This window comes from Humulus lupulus, chromosome 9 (genome assembly GCF_963169125.1).
Source record: "Humulus lupulus chromosome 9, drHumLupu1.1, whole genome shotgun sequence".
In the NCBI taxonomy this organism is placed as follows: Eukaryota; Viridiplantae; Streptophyta; class Magnoliopsida; order Rosales; family Cannabaceae; genus Humulus; species Humulus lupulus.
The window spans coordinates 155,813,439-155,836,383 of NC_084801.1; the positions used below are offsets into that span (position 1 = coordinate 155,813,439).

The 22,945-nt window shown below is 31.5% G+C and overlaps 1 protein-coding gene across 1 annotated transcript; it reads left to right on the forward strand.

Annotated features, from left to right (window-relative positions):
• The first annotated feature begins 9,454 nt into the window (after positions 1–9,454).
• Positions 9,455–11,180, forward strand: LOC133800728 (CBL-interacting serine/threonine-protein kinase 14). The gene has a single exon (XM_062238755.1). The coding sequence runs from the start codon at positions 9,641–9,643 to the stop codon at positions 10,970–10,972; it is 1,332 nt and encodes a 443-aa protein (XP_062094739.1). The 5' UTR covers positions 9,455–9,640; the 3' UTR covers positions 10,973–11,180.
• Positions 11,181–22,945: the final 11,765 nt, after the last annotated feature.

The following is a 22,945-nucleotide window of genomic DNA, read 5'->3' on the forward strand; positions in this document are numbered from 1 at the left end:
ACTTTTGAATTATAAATACATTTTGAAACAATGTTTTGGGATCCCAGTGTATGAGTTTAATAAATGTCCAAACTTTTTATACTTAATTTCTTTTAAATGAATCTTTATTCCGATTTAATCATAGTTTTTGATATAAAACCTCGATTAGCGAGCTAATGACATTTTAAAATCACATAGTAACGACTCTAAGGTAGTAGGACGTTTACAAATAGTGTAGAGTGGGATGTTGCTAGCGACTAAATTGATCATTGTTTGTTTTCCCGCGTAGGACAGTGTCTTCAACTTCCACCCTTCTAGTTTCCTCATCATTGATTCCTTATTCCTCTCATAATCTTGTGTCTTTCTTCTTTTGAACACAAATGGATTACCCAAATGTCTTTCGTTCCCTTTTATCTCCTCAACTTGCAGCTTGCTCAATATTTCGTTCTTCAGTGAGTTGTCAGGATTCCTTGACAGAAGAGCACTAGATTTTTCCTTACTACATTTCTATCCCGTCCACCTTTCATAGGTCTCCAAACACTCGTCTAGGGTCGTCACCTCATCGACATTTTCCCTTCCAAAGAGAATAGTGTCGTCCACAAACATGATATGAGGGATGGAGGGAGTCGTTGCTGGGATTCTAATGTTAGACTTTTATTTGAGCTTACATTATTTATTTAAATGTTTTATAAAATATGGGTTGATAAATAGTTCTTTGCTGATCTAGCCCATTTAATTTTAGTGATTTCTTGTATATGAGCTTAGTATCTATAGTAGTCTAGTTAAAGTAGAAGTGTGAGCTTTCTGGTTAACTGAAGCATTTGATGAGGAGGTCTAGTCTAACTAGGTTAATATAAGCTAACTCCCCTCCCTAACTCTATATATATGAATAGTCTCATCATTATTCTATAATTCGATAATCTACTTCAGAAATAGAGGCCCTAGGGAGGAAGACTTAGTTGGTTAGTATTGCACTAACAATTCACGTTTTCTCCATGGCTGAATCATGTATGTTTTTTGTATTATTTAATTGCTTATTGTATTCTAAGTTGTATACAAAATTATTGATAAGATGTTGTATGAATATCTAACACTTAATTCATTTCAACTTGTCATATCCCTGCTGCTTAAAAATCAACTTCGACAACACTTCGTTACATACCATTTTCTTTTATTTTATTGATACAAAATTATTGATAAGATGTTTATTTGTGCAAGTATAATGTCAATACTTGTTAATTTCGAGCTTACAACTTACGAGTTTGCTACATTTCGAGACTATTTATTTATTCTTAAATTTCGGGTGTAACAAAATTAATATCTTATATTTGAATTTTACTTAAATGAAACTAACTCATAACATGGGGAAGAACATTTCCAAAAATGATACATATCTTAAATATAAATTTAAAAAACTCGGTCAGTAAATTTGAAATTGTTGTTCGAAGTGTTAAAGTAAATAAATTAAGAAAACTAAGAAAAAAAAATTGAAAATTTGAATTTTGAATTTTGAATAAAGAAACTTAAAAAATTATAAGATTTATTATAGACTAATCGTAGAATATTGGTACACTGGTGGGACCATTCGTATGACTTATTAGTAATATTGGGTGCTCTGAAAACTAGGAAGAAGATAATCTTATAAAAGGAATATGGAACAAAAAGTATGTAGGAGTGCATGAATAATTTCTAAATCTGACTCGTATGGGGTCTGAATATAAGAACCCTACGATTATTATAATTTACAATAAATTATTTAAATATTAATATTTTTATCAAATCTCAAAATTAAGAAATTAGTACGTCACGTACTGCTATTATTGCTACTCTTTTTTATACATACTAGGTTAGGCACGTGTCAATGACACGTTATCAGTTTGAAAAATTATAAATAAATTCATTAAAAAAATTAAATATATAATCAAAATACAAATTTTTTCTCTATTCCTTAAATTCTAAAATATACATCATGTTTTGTATCATAATTTTTTACTTAAATAGTCAAAATTTCAATTATTTAATCAAAAATAATTTATAGAGTTTCATATATAAATCATTTGATTAAAAAGATTAATTTCAAATTATTATTTTATCTAATTAAAGTTATATTTAAAAAAATTATAATGAATTTTATTGGTTGAGGATTTGTAGAAATAGTGTTTATGTATTTTTGAAAAAAAATAATAGAAAAATAAATTAGTATATTTTTGTTTTCAAACTTTTTATTTTAAATAAAGAGAAAAGAAAATAAAATAGAATATTTTATAAATTTAATTATAGTAAATATAATTTGTGGTATACATAATTTAATGATTTGTAATTTTTTAACATATTATTTTTGTTGACGCGGTTCTTCGCCAACAGATAATTAAGAGAAGAAGAGAAAATGATTAGTGCCAAATGTAGAACCGAAACAGATATATGATCTTAGAGGATGAAAGAGGTGACTCAAGACGTATTTTTTTAAGTGGTTCAAAGGTTAAAATCATTCTACTCCACTAGTCAATATTATTGATATATACTGGGTATTTGATTACAGAGTATTTCTTACAAGAGATTATTTTTTCCAAAAACTTCTATCAACTCCCAGGGTCTCCATATTTATAGGAGAAGGCACTGGAAGTTGGTAAGAAGGTCATCCCGTGACCTTCTTACTTGTCGTATCAATTCTGTGACATTCATGATTAATTCTTAAACCTGACACAGAAGTGTGGTCAAATCGATAGGTAAGGAGGTAATGGGCCGCACGACCCAACCCAGTCGTGGGTGTCTGAATATGCACGTTCCTGCTGTGTGTCCGAGAAGTCAGGGGGATATCAGACACGTGATGCCTGATATATGCACGTTTACCTTGCGTGTGTTGACTTCACAAAAAGGGGCACAGCCTCCATACCCAGCTCGTACCAGGAGCTTCATACTTAGCTCGGTCTTCAGCCTTCGGAATCCCTGCCCCGGTCTTGGGGCTTCCTCGAGCTAAGAAGGCACGACCTTACGACAGAAGCTCCGGCCCTAGGGATGATCATGAGGTAATCATGGTTAGGCCGCAGCTCGGCTTGCTAATCAGCCCGTGGGAAAATCATGGCGTACAATTTTAAATTAATAAAATAACAAAATGGATTAAATTGTTATTCATATTTTTAAAATAAAAAATTGATACTTATAATTTTTTATTTATTTTCTTTAATATTATAGTGATAAAAATTATAAATTAAACATGTTTATTTTATATAATTTTCAAATTCAAAATGAAAATTCTTTTATATTACGTTAAACTCTAAAATGTACATCATTATTATGTTTTATATCATAAATTTTTTTAAAAAAAGATTCACTTATATATTCAAAAATTCAATTATTTAATTAAGAAAAAAATTATAGAGTGTCATAGATATGAATCATTTGATTAAAATGATTAGTTTCAAAGTTATCATTTCTTCTGAATAAATTTTTATTTAGAAAAATAATAGTGGTAAATAATATATATATTTTTTTCAATATATGAAGTGATTATTTGTAGAAATAATGTTTATGATTTTTTTTAAAAATTAATTAGTATACTTTTGTTTCCAAAATTGTATTTTAAATTAAGAGAATAGAAAATGAAATAGATTATTTTATAAATTTAATTATAGTAAATATAATATGTGGTAGGTATAATTTAATGATTTGTAATATTTTTTTAATAATAAAATTATGACATGTATATTAAGTGATAAATTTAATTATAATAAATAGTAGTACTTATAGATATATGGATTATGTTTAATCAATCATACATTTTAAAAAAAATATCCATTATATAATAAGTAAGAAATTTAATTATAGCAAATAGTATACTTATATATTCATCAATGAATATATATATTTTAAATATAATTGATCAATTATGTATATTTAAATATACATTATAGTTATTTATATGTTGATCAAAATAACTTCACCAATAAATAGTAACAAAATGATAATTTTTTATTAGAAAAGATTCACTTAAATAGTCAAAATTTCAATTATTTAATTAAGAAAACAATTATAGAGTGTCATATATGAATCATTTCATGAAAAAGATTAATTTCAAAGTTATTATTTTTTCTAATTAAATTTGTATTTTGAAAAATAATAATGGTAAATAATTTTTATTGTTGTCAATATATGAAGTGAATGGTTAAACATTTGTAGAAATAATGTTTATGTTTTTTTTTTAAAAATAATAGAAAAACTAATTAGTATACTTTTGTTTCCCAAAATTGTATTTTAAATAAAGAGAATAGAAAATAAAATAGATTATTTTATAAATTTAATTATAGTAAATATAATTTGTGGTGAGCATATTTTAATGATTTGTAATATTTCTTTCAATAATAAAATTATGACATATATATTAAGTGATCAATTTAATTATAATAAATAGTATTACATGTAGATATGCATTATGTTTAATCAATCATACATTTTAAAATAAAATACACATTATATATTAAGTAATAAATTTAATTATAGTAAATAGTATTACTTATATATTCATCATTTAGTATATATATATATATATTTTATATAATTAATCAATTATGTATATTTGAATATACATTAATTATATGATGATATTAGATACAAAATGTCAAAATAACTTCACCAATGAATAGTAATAAAATGACAAAATAACTTGACCAAAATTTGTCGCTTTCACCCACACTTTTACATATGTTATAGATAGATAAGACATTTGTCACTGCTGGCAATCTGAATTAAGTCGTAATATTAATTTGTATTGCGGACGTCCAAATATGATTTTACAAAATAAAGATAAAGATAATAGGCCACTTATAATAGAATAGATAATTATATGTTCATTTTTAGCATTTAATTATCCTTAGTTATTAAAATATATATAATGTTCCATATAAAAAAATGTGTAAAATTATTGAATCATTTATAAGAATGTAAGTGGATAGCTTTACTATCGATCACCAATTAATTTTAGAATGAATTCATAATTCTATTTGTATATAGTAGTATTTCCATTTGAATAAATGGAAATTGAAAAAATAACTATTATTTATTAAATCATTAAATTATATTTATTGATAACAAATATTTAAATTTAAAAATAATACTTAGAAATTATTGTAACATTGTTAAATTTATAACAAATATTTGGATACTTCGACCACTTTTACCCCTTAAAATGTTCACTTATGTAATTATAGAATGATGTACCATTTTTAGAGCTATTGATGAGAAGTGATCTTGTGCAGCTCGATAGAAAAAAGTAAAAAATAACTAAGGGTTTGAATATTGGTTGGCGATTAGAAAACCGTATTTTTGAAAAGTGAGATTCTGAAATGAAAATATGAATTTAGTGACTAAAAACATGTTTATGAAAATGTGATTAGTTCAATATCTGTAAACTGTTTATAAGTTTTAAAAAATTGAATCTCTAAAAATAGAGAAAATATAGTTTTATTGTTTTCTACTTTCCTTCATAAAATCTGAATTCTAATTTGAATTTAATTTTCAAATACAGTCTACCAATCATGTATTTTGACAGATCCACATATTTTAAAAATCTAAAATCATAAAGTTGTATCCTAATTATATTTCAACCACACCCTAAGTTGTTAGATATGGAAAAAATTTCGATGGATTATGGGTAATGAGAGCAGGTGAGCATAATGGTATTATGGTCAGCTTGTGATCAACCTAGTCGGACTGCGTTGAGTGTATCCATAGGATATTCAGATAGGAATAGATATTTTATTTAAATATCTTGTTGTAATAATATTTTGAATTTATACAATATAATTTTCCTGATTTCGAAGAAGATATTTAGCAGAATTTCTCTATAAATAAGAATTCAATTCACATATTGGATATAGCCAGTTTATTATACTAAATTCTGTAAAACTTACCTAAGAATTCACGAGAAACTATGTAAAAAAAAAATATTGATGTTCTTATTTTTGTTCATTTTTAATAGCTTAATCTCTCCTTGTTTCTTATTGATACGAAACCTTGCCTCAACATATTCAAAAACTTAATTTGAGAGAAAACTAATTTAATGATGTATGATCATGTTATGTATATAATCCACAAAAAAATTGAAGCTTCCATCTCAATTATACTAATTAATTTGTTGAAACATGTCAATATAAGGGTGAAGACATTTAGTGATAAATGGCATATAATTAGCACCGTAAATTAAATTTGGGGACATGCCGACATGGGAATTCTAATTCATATGACAATGAAAAAATAAAAATAAAAAAATAAAAACTTAATTTGTTTGGTATTATTTTCAATCAATCTATAAAATACACATATAATCAATCATTCTGCTTAACATAATATATTAGATAGAAGCAACGTGCAATGTATATTTGTTTAGTTTTAAAGTTTTAAATATTATCTATAATTTTAATAAAAACTGATTTATTGTTTTTAATATATATATATATATATAATAAAATGAATTATAGTTTTTATAGTATATATAAATATTTATATCAATTATATCTACATATATGACATCTAAACATAACGTTGACATAGATATATATTTACATGGTTACATGACATATATATAAAATACACTATAATATTTTAAATGAAATTAATAGAAATGAAATAATAATAGAAAAAGTCATAGTGTAGACATTAGTATACATGCTTCAACTATTTTTAGTTTTTAATGTATCTCACAATGTCTTTTAGTGAATTTGATGAAGAAAAAGAGCTTCAGTTACTTGATAAAAAAAATAAAGTATCATACAAATTTATAAGATAAAAAATGATATGTATGCATTTATTATTTTTAAATAAATATGATTTAATTATTTAAATTATCATAAAATATCTTTAAAATATTCTATTTTAATTAATTAATTTATTTATTATTGTTTAAGTTTATGTTTGTTCTAGTTTTTTAATCAGGTAGTGATAACAAAAGATTATATATTATATGTTTAATATAACATTAAGTTTAAGTTTAATTAAATTTTATTCAAATTATAAAATATATAATTTTATTATTTTTAAATAATTATGTTGGGAAAATATCTTATTTTAATTTATTTTATTTTATTTAAGTTTAATGCATATTTATAATTTATCATTAAATATAAGAATATTTTATTAAAATTAACTTAAACAAATAAAAATCAATTAAAACTAAAATTTTTTGTTATCTAAACATCTTTATATAGAAGAGATATTGTTGTCTGTTTTTATTTTACTTTTAAGTTTTAAATTGTTTTGGGTTTTCTCACATGTAATCACGTGCTAAATTGCTATTGCTATTATTATTATTATTTTGAAACCCTGACATTATATGTCGGTTTTAACATATTAATGACAATTATACAGCCATTGTTGAAAAAAGTTTAACAACTACGTACGACTGAACTTTTTAAACAATTTTATTACGATGAGCTAACCAAAAATACTAATAATTAAATGTTAACAAAAATGAAATAGGTCTAAGATTAAAAAGGTAGAAAAGAAAGTATAACTACTATATATTATAATCATAGTAGAAAATTATATAACATGTATTACTTAAAGGCAATAAAATGTCATGTTAAAAGCAGAGGCACACGCACTGAAAAAAAAAAAAAAAAATTAGCTACAACAAATTTGTGCTACTGAAGAAACATCATATTTATGTCATTACTAAAAAATGTGACCAAAATTATTAACTAGCTACACAAATTATAATTTGTTGTGATTTTAGTTACAGTAAATTTCATAAACGTAATATTTAGCTACACGAAGAATTTATACATTAACTAAAAAATTGTTACCAATGATAACTTCTTTTTTTTTTTATGGTAATTAAGGTACATAATTGAGGATAATTTTATAATGTTTGACAAAATAATAGTCTTCTTTTTAGTAAATCTACATTTTTTAAAATTATAAAATGGCTAATGTTTTAATATTATTATAATGTTTATTTAAAGTTTAATTTGAACCTCAAAATGAATAGAGAGAAAGTGGGCTAACATGTTGATGGATGCGGTTGTTAGAGCGTTTTTGGTCGTGTGATGTCTTGATAAGTCGCATTAGTACATGCAATTATGTTTCACTTCAATTATTTATATATATATATATATACTCATCAAATCATTCAAGTAATTTGGACTTGAGCTGGCAATAATGAATGTTGGCTAGCTAGCTATATAAACGTAATATTGGATATATATATTTATTTTTATTTATTAATTTCATTTTTATATATTAATTAAAGCAATCATTTAAACTATCTTGCCTTCCAAGATATATACCAAAAAAGAAAACAAAGAAACTACATATATTTTTGCATACATATCTTGAGAAATAGTAAATACTGTTACGTATCGATTATGTTTGTTAATTATGTACGTAGGCTTTTCAGAGAAGCAAATTACATGGATGCCATTATATATATTCTTTTGAATCAGTCTCTCCTGACACTCTTCTCTTCCATATGGCACGCAATACACCACACGTTGCAAAGTCAAACCCTAATGCTTATCAAATTCAAGTTCTCATTAATTAAACATAATTGTTTCATTTTAATAGGGTAAGATTACCTACAAATATATTGAAATAATAAAACAATAATAATATAAGATATGGATAGTGATATGTACCCACAAAATGTCTAATATTACGCATAACAATTCAATTTTTCAACTAACTATTTATTACTGTTGAATGTTTACCTACTAATTAATCAAATTCTAATTAAGTTTTGGCCATGCAAATAACATGGCTTTATAACATATTTATTCTTCCTATACTAAACCCACTAATCTTAAAAAATAATTTTGTTAATAAAACAAAATATTTACTAAGTTATTTAAGCACTTAACTAACTTAATTAATATATATATTAATTAAATTCTTCTCCAATAATATAGGGCGGGAAAGCATGTTGAATTCTCCTTCAAAGTTCTCAACTTCCGCGTGAAACATACAAAAAAAAAAAGATTTGTCCACGGAGGCTATTTTCGTAATTACACAATAAGAATTCATTCATGTGCACCGTAACATACACTAGGCTAACTGTACAGTATCCTCTTCCTACCTGTTTTTCTCAATTTTATTTGGAAGGGTGTTGCTATTTGACAATTTATAACACCACGGTTTATCAGATATGGTTAGTAATAAGCCATATTAATTAAATTCAAATCGTATGGCCAAATTTTAGATTGCACGGTATGTCACCTTTCATCCCATGTTGCCTTAGCATTTCTCTAATTGAATACAAACTAATATTTCGAACAGTATCTATTCTCAACTCCGCAAACACACGTGGCTGACTACCGTCACAACGTATTTATTTTATCAAAATAGGGATTAGTTACAGTTAGTATCAAATGCGATTACGTGTAACTTCGTTAAACTAACGGCGTTTATTTTCAAGCCATGGGAGAAGGACCAAAATCCACTCCCTTTAAAAACTGTAGTTCGTTCCCCTATGGACAAGTTATATGGTTTGGCGTAGAGTAGAGTACTAACTTTTCCAAAAGAAAAAAAAGACTTGGATATTTGGATTTCTCATTCTTCCCATCGCATCCATATTCGAATTTGAGATAATTTGATTTCGTCAATTCGCGCCCAATCGGAGATTTCCATATGCTTTGAGAAGAAATTCTTTTTAAAGTGAAGCTATTCTGAGCTGATGCCGGAATTCGGAAGTTATGCCGGCAACCGTACTCACATGCCGGACGGTGAAGTTTCGTCGGAGAAAGTCCTGTTCGGTAAGTACGAGCTCGGGAAGCTTCTCGGCGTCGGAGCCTTCGCAAAGGTTTACCACGCCAGGAATATCCGTACTGGTCAGAGTGTGGCGATCAAGGCTGTGAGCAAGTCGAAGGTGGAGAAGGGCGGTTGCACAGCGCACGTTAAGAGAGAAATTACAATCATGCGCCAGCTGCACCACCCTAACATCGTGAAGCTTCTCGAGGTCATGGCGTCGAAGACGAAGATCTACTTCGTGATGGAGTTCGCCAAGGGAGGAGAGCTTTTCACTAAGGTAGCGAAAGGACGATTCAGCGAGGATCTGAGCCGTCGGTACTTCCAGCAGTTGATCTCCGCCGTCGGTTACTGTCACTCCCGCGGCGTCTTCCACCGCGATCTGAAACCGGAGAACCTCCTCCTCGACGAGAATTGGGAACTCAAAGTGTCTGATTTCGGGCTCAGCGCCGTATCGGATTCGACCCAACCCGACGGATTGCTCCACACTCTTTGCGGTACACCTGCTTACGTGGCACCGGAGATTCTCTCAAAGAAAGGCTACGACGGCGCCAAGGTGGACGTCTGGACATGTGGCGTAATCTTATTCGTCCTGACCTCCGGTTACTTACCGTTCAACGATGCTAACCTCATGGTGATGTACCGGAAAATTTACAAAGGAGAGTTCCGGTACCCGAAATGGACCTCGCCGGAGCTAAAACGGTTCATTTCTCGGCTACTCGATATAAACCCCAAGACGAGGATCACCGTCGATGAAATCGTGAAGGACCCGTGGTTCAAAAAGGGTTACAGAGAGAGAAAATTTCACATGGAAGACTTGGCAGCAAAAGATTACTTCATGGGAACCGGAGAGAATTACAACAATATTAAGAGCTTTAATGCGTTCGATATAATCTCAATCTCGTCCGGTTTCAATCTCTCCGGTTTGTTCAATGAGTCCGATGTTTCGGAAAGCGAGGAGCGGTTCGTATCGGCGGAGACTCCCCGGAGAGTGGTGGAGAGAGTGGAAGAGGTGGCCAAGGAGGCAAACTTGAGTGTGAAGAGGAATAGCGCTGATGATTGGTGGGCCAAACTGGAGGGGTATAATGGTAATTTCGTAGCTAGGTTGGAGGTTCACCGGTTAACGGAGGAACTCGTTTTGGTCGAGTTCAAGTTAAGAGAGAGAGAGGTTGGAGTAGGCTTACAAATTTGGAAAGATAAGCTGAGACCCAAACTCGAAGGTTTGGTAAGTCAACCGGAACCGTCAGTCTCCGGTCACTAAGCTATATATTAAGCTTAAAACTCAGCCACTGTTTATATTATTTTTATTTTCTGCTCTTGTAAATAATATATATTAATAATCCGGGTTTACTTACTTTTATTAGTTTTTTCCCGGAACTAATATTACTAAAAAAAATTTCCAAGAAAGTTGGGAATTTGTAAAACAATATAATTCTTGAAGTTTAGAAGTAAATTTCGTAATTTTTCAATTTCAGGTCTTTTACAATTTTTATTAAATTATTTATTTTTAGAAAAAGAATATATAAAATATTTTTTTATTTAGTTCAACAAATCATAATCCGATGTAGGTCAGAACCTTAACTAGGAGAAAAAATAAAAAACCAAAATATATTATGGCAAAATAATCATTATTCTTCTCATTTTTTGCCTTATAATAAGTGCTAAAAAAAAAATTGAGTGCATTTTCTATCCAGATAATGAAGTCCTATCCTAGACTACTCCACGGAACTATATATGAAACTTACAAAGTGAGCAAATGAAATGATAATTAGTTTTACTTTTCAATTAATAATAATCATTAAAAGCCTGCAAATTCATGTGAAAGAAATGTTGGTAAATAATAAAGACATAAAATCTTTATCAAGTTTTAAATTGTCTACTTGTCTTTGTGGTTGGACTATCACATTATTGCTAAGAAGAATCCAAACAATTATTTATTAAAAAAATGTTCACCTAATTAAAAAAAATGAGGTGTATTACACAAATTTTGTCACTTAGGAGAAAAATATTCTTTTATATTTAGATAAAGAAATCCATTATGTTTTCCATAAATATATATATATGTATAAAAGTCTAGGTGATGAACTGAAGTACCGATAATCCAATGTAAATTTACATGCGCAAATTTGGATTATATCTAATATGCTTATATAAATATACACTTATATATATATATATTTATATTGGGAAAGAAAGAAGTGATGCATATATATGTCTTTGGTGTCACTTTCATGAAGGCTCCATGATAATAATCATCTCCAATTATTATATCTGTCTTTGGTGTAACTTTTACAGCATAATTGTAAATATAATACTATATATAAATTAAGATTAATGATATATAGACTTAAAATATTCACATAAATGTTACATATTTATTAAAATTAAAACTATTATTTTAAAAATGTAATATTACGTTATTTTATATAATATTTATGTATATATTTTGAATCTACATATTATTAATCATAAAATATTGGTCACAATAAATAATAGAGTAAAATATATGTATTGGTTAGTAGAAGGCAAGAAGTATAAGATTCAATAACATATAAATGAATTACATTTGTTCTTGTGAACATCATCAATAAAAGAAACTACAAAAAAGAAAAAGTATATGTAAAGAAAGAAGAAAATACTACTATAGTTTTAAGTAAGACCTGCACCTAATGCACCTTAAAGAATATAAGAAATATGAAGAAAAAAAAACTTTACAACATATAAAAATTGGTGTAATACGACATTAACATTAATGGAATGATAAGAATATTAATAAATGGGCGATAAGTTAACGGAAGTCCTTATCAGATCACATCACATCACATCACATCACAGACTAATATTTTTTAGAAAAAAAATGTTATTATTTTGGCTGACATGTCCATGTGGAACCCTTATAAGGGCCACATGCATTGTAGTCCCAATGTATGTGATTATGTCACTCTCTTCTGAATGAACCAACAAATTTTTTATATCTTGTATCTTGTATCTTGTATCTTGTATGCCATGTATGTGGTAGAAGTGTGTAGCAACAAATATTGGGATTTAACACTTAGCAATTTCGCTTTCAATAAGAAAAGATTTGGAGAGGTACGTCTCTAACCCTACCATATGACACAATAATGGGCCTATTTGAAATTTATTTTAACTATTTTTTGGGTAATTACAATAATAAATTATCAGAAACCATTTGTAGGATCAAAGTTGTATGATAAGAACAATTTAGTATAACCAAAAATCATAATAATAAAAAAAACCTAGAAGTAAATGTATAAATGTGGTTATATACTTGAATGACCACGTACAAATCTATCCTATTTATAATGTAACCAACCCAAACAAAAATTATTATATTTAAGCATATATGAATTCAAATATTTAACTACATATCAAACACATACTAAACTAAAGTGATGTTTGGTTGGAGATAATACAATAGAATAGAAATGAATCAATTTTCATTTAATTCATTTGTTTAGTTGTATTTTAGAATATTAGAATGTCATTCCAATGCAAACTTGAAGTATATTTAATAATTTGCATAAATTCTGTATATCATATATTCTCTTATAAGTTATTTTAATCTATTTCGAGCATTGTGGTTCAAAATATTAATTTCATAAACTGTGTTAAAAATTGCTATTTTTCCAAAATTAATACTTAGTTCCTAAAAAGATGAAACTTATTCAAATTCAAATATAATAATCATTAAATTAACCTCGAAAATATCTATGAAAACCAATTCGAATTCGAGCTATAAACCTCTTCAGAAGAACCAGCTCAGCCATATCCTCTTATTCATCTTGACTTGACTTGTTATTCCATCCTTTAGAAAGTGTCAACTCGATTAACACTACTCAACCTGGTTTCGGACACTACTCTTTCATCAGGCCTCAATTGCAATATTGGAGAAATCAACTCAAAAATTAGGTAATCTACAAAAATGCATTAAAGTTAAAAAAAATATGAAAAATATGGTACATTACAAAAAATACGGAATTTTTGGATAAAAACACGGAATGGCAAAATTGTAAATACGGAGTGGGAAAATCATAAATAAAATCTGTAAAATATAATTTTTTGTGATCAATGTTTACAAACTAGTAAATATCTGTTACAAACTTGTAAATATCTGTTACATGTTTGTAAATGATATTTACAAAATCAGTTATAGAATTGTAGATTTTTTTTTAGATAAAACTTACAAACAAATTCATAACTAAATTTTTTATTTTTATAACAATAGTTTACAAATATAGTTTTACAACTAAGAAAGATATTTTTGTAACTAACATTTACAAAAATATTTTATAGTTAAGAAATCATAAACAAAATATACATAAAAATATTATACTTTCCCATATTCTTACAATATTGTACCAACAAATTACAGGAACATTCATATTTATGCTATACAACTTAAAAATATAAATTTAAAATATTCATTATTTATAAAACACTTTATTGAATATATATATAGAGGTGAAATACAATATTCTTTTAAACAAATTTTACAATTTTGTAGCAACAATTTACAAAACTAATTTCACAACCAAAAAAGTTTATTTTTGTAACTAACATTTACATATATGTTTATAAATTTATTTAACATGACTGTTATAGAGATTTATAAAATTAAGTTGTGAATTTAGTGCATGTTTGTAACAAAAATTTATAAAACTAAGTTTCTTACTAAAATATACTATTTTATTTTGTAACTAATATATACAAAAATGTTAGATTGCATAAAACAAGTAACAAATATTAGAAAAAATATATAACTACTAATATAAAAATAGATTATATTTATTAAATATAATAATTTATGCAAGCATAAATATTTGTTTAATATTAATAATACATTCATTTTAAATATATAAAAATAAAAATAAAATTGAAGAGAAAATGATTGAATATTATTATATCACATCAATATAATTAAATTACATCAATTAATAATATTTCTTTTTATGAGTACACCAAAATATAAAAGCTCATCAATTAATGAACTGTACTCTTGTTTTTTTCTTTTTACTAATCTCTGAGTATTATTTGAGGCACCGTATAATTGTAATTATTTGTATTCACCGTATATTTCAAATTTTTTATAAATATGCAGTGTTTTATGTAATTAATCCCTCAAAAATTAGGTGTAATAAGATATATTTTATATTTTGCTACAATGCACTTTTTACGCTTAGTAATATTACACTACTATTAATTTTTCTTTATATAGTTATGAATTTTTGTCATGTTTGATAAATAAATATATATATTTATGGATTATTTGTTATATATGTACAAGATATTTGTGACATAATTATCCAAAGTTTTAGGTTTATACACGGCATATATCTATTTTTTTTCTTTTGCGGGAAAAGTACCAAAACATAGTAAAACTGTAATAGGTTTGTTAATGAGTTAATTGGGCAAACACATGTCATGTTTTTATTGATCCAAATAATAATTATTTTTAAATGTTGATTTTAAAACAAAAAAATAATTAAAAATACATGTAAATTCATAAAAATATAATATATATTTTTGAAGAAAAAAAATTAAATCTCAAGAGCACCAACATATTTTATTCACATTCATTATAGCGTAAAACAAATTATACAGATATGAATCAAGCAGTTTTTTATCAACAATTTTCATTGAATCTCAATAACACCATACTTAAAAATTTCAACACCCAAATAAAAATAAATTTCAATCCTATTCCTATAAGGACATTTGTAATATCATATATCCTCATCTTTTGAACCAACAACAAGAAAGTATAGTATTATGCAATATGTATTGTCTGTGTTTTCACCATCTACTGGCACACGACAATCATTAGAGAGTTAGACTTCGCGTACGCTAAGGAATCCCTGGTGAGCTCGCCTAGAGCTTCTCAGAAAGTAAGTCATTTCCCATCTTCATGCACCACCCCCAGAGAAGGTTGTCCTCAGGCGAGCTACGCCGCAAGGATCACTACTATGATTGTTAGGGTTTTGTGCTCTAATTAAAACCTAAGTTCTTTGTAATCTCATTTTATTATCAATAAAATAATATAAATCATTTTTTGACTTGGTCAATCACTTTGCTCACATGCTTTATTTTCATGATTATTTGATTAATATAAACTTCTATTAAATCCTATTAAAGAATAGTTGTATATGAGGTGTATTTTGTGTATATTGACTATGGGCTAAGGCCCTAATCTCAATACTTTAGGTTGTATATATTTCCCTAAGGGTGAAAAATGAAATTAAGGAAACTAATTCTACACATTTTTTCATGGTACCAGAGCCCTAGCAGCCTAGAAAGTTCTTATCATTTTTTTTACGATTTCCTTCCCTTACCCGATAATCTTTCTAGCCGCCCTTGTTCTTCATTTTTTTTTCGCCGCCAATCTCCATTTTTCCCAGTCGTCGTTCCCGCCCACGATTGTCGCTGCTGCCTTGCCTTCTCCTCCATGGTCGAGTATGGTAAAATCGATCCCCACTCTCCATACTATCTTGGGTCTGGGGATCAACCTGGAAATCTGATCACTCACGTGATCCTTTCTACCGATAACTATATTGCATAGGCACATGCAATTACTTTGTCCTTGAAAGCTCGCCAAAAGTTTGTGTTCATAGATGAGACGATCTCCAAACCCACGGAGAAGAAGAAGAAACTTGATTGGGAAGTTGTTAATTCCATGCTTGTTTCATGGATCTTGTCGACTCTTGATCCAAAATTGGCGGCCTCCCTCCCTTTTTACGATGAAGCCAAAATTCTTCGGGATTATCTTGAGAAGCGGTTTTGTGTGGCTAATGGTCCTCGTCTCCAATAGTTGCTGGCCGATATTACTAATTGTAAGCAAACTAAGAGTATGTCTATTAATGATTATTACAATCGTTTGATGGGATTGTATGATGAACCAGCTCGTCTCAAGCCTCTCCACGCGTGTGTATGTGGTGACAGTACTTGTGATGTTGCTGATCCGTTTGCCGCTAATCAGGAGGAGGAGAAACTCCATCAATATTTCTCATCGACATCGATAATGAGCTATATGCAATGGTACGTTTGAATTTATTGTCCACTTCTCCTCCACCTGATCTCAATCGTGTTTATCAAGCATGTATTCAGGAGGAGCATTCTTGGGGTATTGCTCGAGACAAAGTAGACAAGGAAGAAATCCATGCGTTTGCCCTCCAAACTGATCAATCCAAAGGTCGTTTTGAACCTCCCGATAAATCCAAATTGTATTGTTCTCTTTGTAAGCGATTGGGCCATGATGACCGATCTTGTTTCAAAATGCATGGATAACCGGATTAGTGGGAAGATCATATCCGTGGAGGAAAGGGTAGTGCGCGACCCAATGCACCACCACCACTTGTCACACCGCTGACTGTTCCTCATGGTCGACCCAAAGCCGTGGCAGCCAATGTTGTGGCCGCCAATGCCGTGGCTGGTGGCGAGACCGATTCTATGGGCTTTTCTCATAGGCCTTCTAGCACTTCTTTGAATGATTTGAAACCAGAGCAGGTTCAAATTTTATTAAATATGATTACTAATCGCCACCATGATCAGATCATAGGTGAGTCTTCTTCTTTATCATGGATTATTGATACAAGTGCTTCTCACCATGTTACTGGGAATGAGTCATGTTTCACCAATGCTAATACTATTTCTTCGTGCTCTGCCGGGTTACCTGATGGAACTCATGCAATTGCTACTAAGACCGACCGTGTTTTTTTGGCTTATGGGTTGATACTTGAGCATGTCTTATTTGTACCACAATTACATTGCAATTTAATCTCAATGTCACAATTAATTGATGATTCTAAATTCGTTTTATGATTTACTGATTCTTATGTGATATACAGGACAAACGTTCGGTGTAACATCCCAAATTTTCTAATCAGACTTAGTGCCTTGATTAGTGTACTGGGAGGGCATAAATGGATATTATGTGCATTTCTATGATTATATGCATATTTACATGAGTTATATTATGATATGACTGTTTATGGATGTTTAAGTGTATTAAATATGCATGTGGGTCTGTTTCTTATTAGAAGAGTATTTTCGTAATTTTGACTCGTTGAGGGTATATTTGTAAATATATGTAATTTGTAATTGAGACCACATTATTATGTGGATATATTTGGTTTACTCGACACGAGACGATCCTAGTGACCAAGTTAGCGGAAACGTCACAACGGGATCAAATACCCGGCTTGGGGTGGGCCCATGGGTATTTTAGTAATTTAGTACATTACCGGTATTTATCAGGTAATGGGAATTATTTGGTGATCGTTTGAGAATATTGGAATTAATTGGGAAATATGATGTTAATTGAGGATTAGTGGAAAATAGTGGCAAAAGACCAAAGTGCCCTTGGTTGGGTTAAAGGGTCATTGGCTTGGGTGAGGGTAAATTGGTCATTTTGGACCCTTGGGCTAAGTTAAGTTGGCCAAAATTTGAACACTTGGCTCATTTACGTTGTAACGCCCTGGTTACCCCATAACAGTTACGGTAAACGGTGAACCGGAAATTTGACCCGCTATCCGAGTCCTTTGGTTACAAACGTGATCTAAGTGTCATTAACAGGTTAAGGTATAAAACCAGTAAAAAGGAAAGGGTACATTTCATTAAGTATATAAACTGCTCATGAGCCTTTTAAAATGTTTACAAGTAGTTCAAGTTACAAAAGAGTTGCTACAATTCCAAATATACAATCTCCGCCGGCCTAAGCGGCAAAAATAGGGTAAACCCCTAGTCCCTCTGAGAACTCCTTGACCGTGGCGGTCAAGCGGCCCTGTATGTACATTACATCGCCCAAGCTCTCCACTCAAGGCTGGCCAAGCTTTTCCTTTCCTTTACCTGCACCACATAGCACCCATGAGCCAAGGCCCAGCAAGAAAACATAGCAAGACATGATATAATATCAACAACGATCATAGTTATTCCTTCAGGACTATCAGTCCAACAAATAGGTGACAATAGCCAAAAGTCACAATAATGAGCATCGCTCCCTCTAGCCATGTGACGATAGGGTCACCAGGGCTTAATCGATAAGTGTTTCATTTATAAGTTTGTTTAGGACAGGTGCAAGGTGATTAGTCACCAACATAACCTTCCTCACGACTCTAGAGTCGAAACTATGGACAACGTCCCTTAGCCTTGTGACAAACGGTCACCGGGGTCATATACCTTGGCTATAATCATCTGGTCGTAGACCAGGCAAGCGCTTATAAGTTCCTCGACCCTAGGGTCGGTCTAGCATTAATGCCATAGAGCCATTCAATGCATGATTCTCGACTTTAGAGTCGGTCCCTGACTAGTCAGTGTCTTAAGCAGATAATCAGCGTTCAATAGCATTTAATATGCAATCCATGTCCACATATATCAACCAGCATGCCTCAAATATCAAACCACGCATGCCATATTTCTATACAGGGTGCAACTGTATTCATATACTGTTTTCTTACCTCTGGTTCGAGTGAGTATTATAATATGAACGACCCCTGAGAACGATCAACCTTTAACTTCCTCGACGGTCACCTGGTCATAACCAAGATATAGGATTCATCAATAAAAATGATAACCAAGGGTTCCCAAACCAAATCCCAGCCCCCGAGACATCAAATACTACCCAACCGGGTACTAGGTCCAACCCCGAGGCCTATGGTTTGAATCCCCAAGCTAAAAACCTCATTTTAGCAAAATTGGCCTTGAGGGCCGCGGCGCTCCCTGCTTCTGCGCCTCGGCGCACCTCCAGACAGAGAGGCTCCCTGCCTGCCAAACGCCAAGGGCCGCGGCGCTCCCCTGCTGCGCCGCGGCGCCCAGCCCAGAATGGCTAAGTCGGCCACACGAACCAGTTTTTCTCCCTGTGCAATTCCCTCTCAAACCAGACCTTTAAACCCTCATAGAACCTCTTCCTAACACATAATTGAACCCCCAAACAACACCCTTAGCTTACTCACATCAAACCTCAAACAAACCAACACCAAAACCCCCTTTGATTCTCACTTCCCACATCAAACTCCATGAATCAAAAGCTAGAACAAAAACAGAGCTTAATTTGAATTCAATGGTCAAAGCTTACCTTAGAACCTGTTTTGAACTTCCCACACAATCAGAACCAAGTCTCCAACCCAGCCCTAAGTTCCTTTAGCTTGAATCCACAACTAGAGCTCCAAAACCTCAAAGAAGCAATGAAGAGGGTGATGTACGGGAATGGAGGAGGCAAAACTCTGTTTTTACTCTGTTTTATTCTACAGTCTTCAGCCACTTAAGTTCATATATATCCACCCCTAAAAAGACCAAAATGCCCCTATGTCATCTTAAGCCTCCAAAGCCACCCCAAGGGCAAAATTGGTACATTCCGCTAAACCCGTTAATTATAATTAACGCTTCTGAATTCCCGCTAATCTCGATATCCTCAAACACCAATATTTCATAACCCGTTACCCTAAAATCCCCGGTAACGCGATAACCTTTAATATCACCCCGAGACTCACCCCGAGCCCCGAGCTCAAACCTGTTATGACCAAACCGATAAATCTCGTTTAAAGATCGTCTCATGTCGAAATACTCGAACCAATCCACATTATAATGTGGTCTCACAATATATCATTATCGCACATACAAATATACAATTATACCCTCAACGGGCCAAATTACCATAATACCCCTATAAACAAATGTGGACTCACATGCATGCATTTAACATTATACTATAATATAATTCTCATAAACATGCATAAACACATTTAATGGCATAATTAAACAGTTATGGCCCTCCCCGCCTACTAATCCAGCCATTAACCATAATAGGGAATCCGGGGCATTACATACGTGACTCCCTATCTCTCTCTCTCTCTCTCTCTTGGTTACCTTCTTGGAAGGGTTTTGGAGCTAAGGAGCAACTTGAGCTCTCACTTGGAATTTGGAGATTTGAAGGGAAGAATTAAGGGCTGGGGAAGCAGAGATTGATACTAGCCGAGCCATCTTCTTCATTGGAAATTCATTTTTGGCAGTTGAGGTAAGAAATTGTCCAACCATTCTTGAGTTCTTTGTGATCTTGAGCTTTTCTTGAGTTTTTTTTTTCCTGTTGTTATGGTGTACTTAAGGAAAGTTGGGGTGTGATTTGGTGGTTGGAGTTTTTGAAGTTTAACAGCAGCTTAGGGGTCGAATTACACAGCTGAGGTACGAATTCTCCTTTGATTTCTATGGATTTCTTGTTTTCTTGAGGTGTTCTTGGTTTGGAGTTTTAGTGAGAATTTGGGTGAGCTTTTGGCGTTACTGTGTTGCTTAAGTTGTATTATATTGATTTTGGGACTCAATTCTGATTGGGGTTGGCACTTGGGGTGAGTTTTGATGAGTTGTGCTCGGAGAAAACGCAGGTGGAAACCCATAAATTATGGGTTTGCGAGGTGGCGCCTTTACGCTAAGCAGGGAAGGGCTTTGGGGCCTCTTTGACTTGCTTGGGCGCCCCTGCACTATGGAGGGGAGTTCATGGGGACTCTCTGACTTGTTTGGGCGCCCCTGCCCTATGTCAATTTCAGCAAGCCTCATGTTTAGAGCTTGGGAAGAACTTGGGGGCTCGGGGGATGATTCCACCACCCCATTGGGTGGAATTGGAGGTTACAAGGGCACGTGATTGGTCCCAGAGTTTGTTTATGTGATTGAATCATAATGATGATATTATTTATGGTTGTGACTAGGCTACTGCTAGGGCTCGGGACAAGATCGTGCTCGAGGATCGTTTTTATCTATTCAGTGCCTGGACCAAAGGTAAGAAAACTACACCCAGTATGTGATTAGCGCTTGGCTCGGTTATTTAACATGGTTATGACCATGCTTGGCCCATTTTATTAGACATGTTAATTGTGTTGTGCATACTTGTAATATATAATGTATGCTTATCTGTTTTACTTGATTGAAAGGCTTGACTTATGAGTCAAGGGCGGCAATACCGCGCTGAGCACTGGCCGATATGGTGAGGCCTATTAAGGAGCGTGGTATACGCTTGACCAATCCTACTATCGCTTAAAAAATAAGGCGCTAGGTATGTTTGGCCAGCTCTAAGGCTGGTTATATAGAGGATAGGGCAATGGGTCCTCGGGTAAGTCTACAGTCACTTATCCTAGGGCAATGGGTCCCCGGGTGAGTCTACAGTCACTTATCCTAGGGCAACAGCCCCTGATGTGACTCTATAGTCACTTATCTGGATTGAATGCATGCATAAGTAGGGTTATAATATGTTATTAACTGTTTATGAGTATGTTTAAGATTTCTTGTTGAGCCTTGGCTCACGGGTGCTATGTGGTGTAGGTAAGGGAAAATGGAAGCTGGACCAGCCAATAATTGGAGTGCTTCGGTGGCGGCCTGTACATATGCCGCTTGCTCAACCAGCACAGTCGGGGATTCACAGAGGAACTAGGGTTAAACCCTAATTTTGTTGCTTAGCCCAACTTGTGTTATAAACACCCTTTTGGATTGCAAATGAATTTTTAAATGTTTATTTTGGGATCCATGTATGAACTTAAACTTTTAATGAAAGTAAATATTCCTTCGAACTAATTTTTTAACCCTAATCCGTTAATTACTTCTAGTTACATGTTTACGACCAAATGACTTGATTAGCAAGTCCATTACTATTTAAAATACAAAGTGTAATGGTCTTGGCTATCTAGGGCGTTACACTCGGAGAGTTTGATTTGAGCCAGTGAACGTAAGGATGGACTCTATTACTTTCAGCGGATTCTTACAGTGCGTGTGGTAACGATTCCAAATATTTTAGAGTTTAAGTTATGGCATCGATGCCTGGGGTATCCGTCAGATAGAGTCATCAAGTTAGTTCCTGCTATTACTTCCAATACTACAAGAAAGAAATTGAATAAAGCATATGCTGTTTGTCCTCAAGCAAAACAAAAATGTGATAGTTTTCTTGTTAGTGATAGTAAAACTAGTAGAATTTTTTAACATATTCATTGTGATTTGTGGGGACCAAATAAGATACCCTCTTCGTGTGGAGCACAATATTTTTTTGACTTTGGTTGATGATTTTTCATGTGCTGTATGGGTATATTTACTGCGTTCAAAAATAGAAGTTTACCAAGTTTTGTGTTCTTTTTTTGCTATGATGGAACGTTAGTTTGAGACAAATGTAAAATAAGTAAGAAGTGATAATGGTAATGAGTTTAAATGCATGCTGGATTATTTTGAAGCTAATGGAATTATTTTTTAA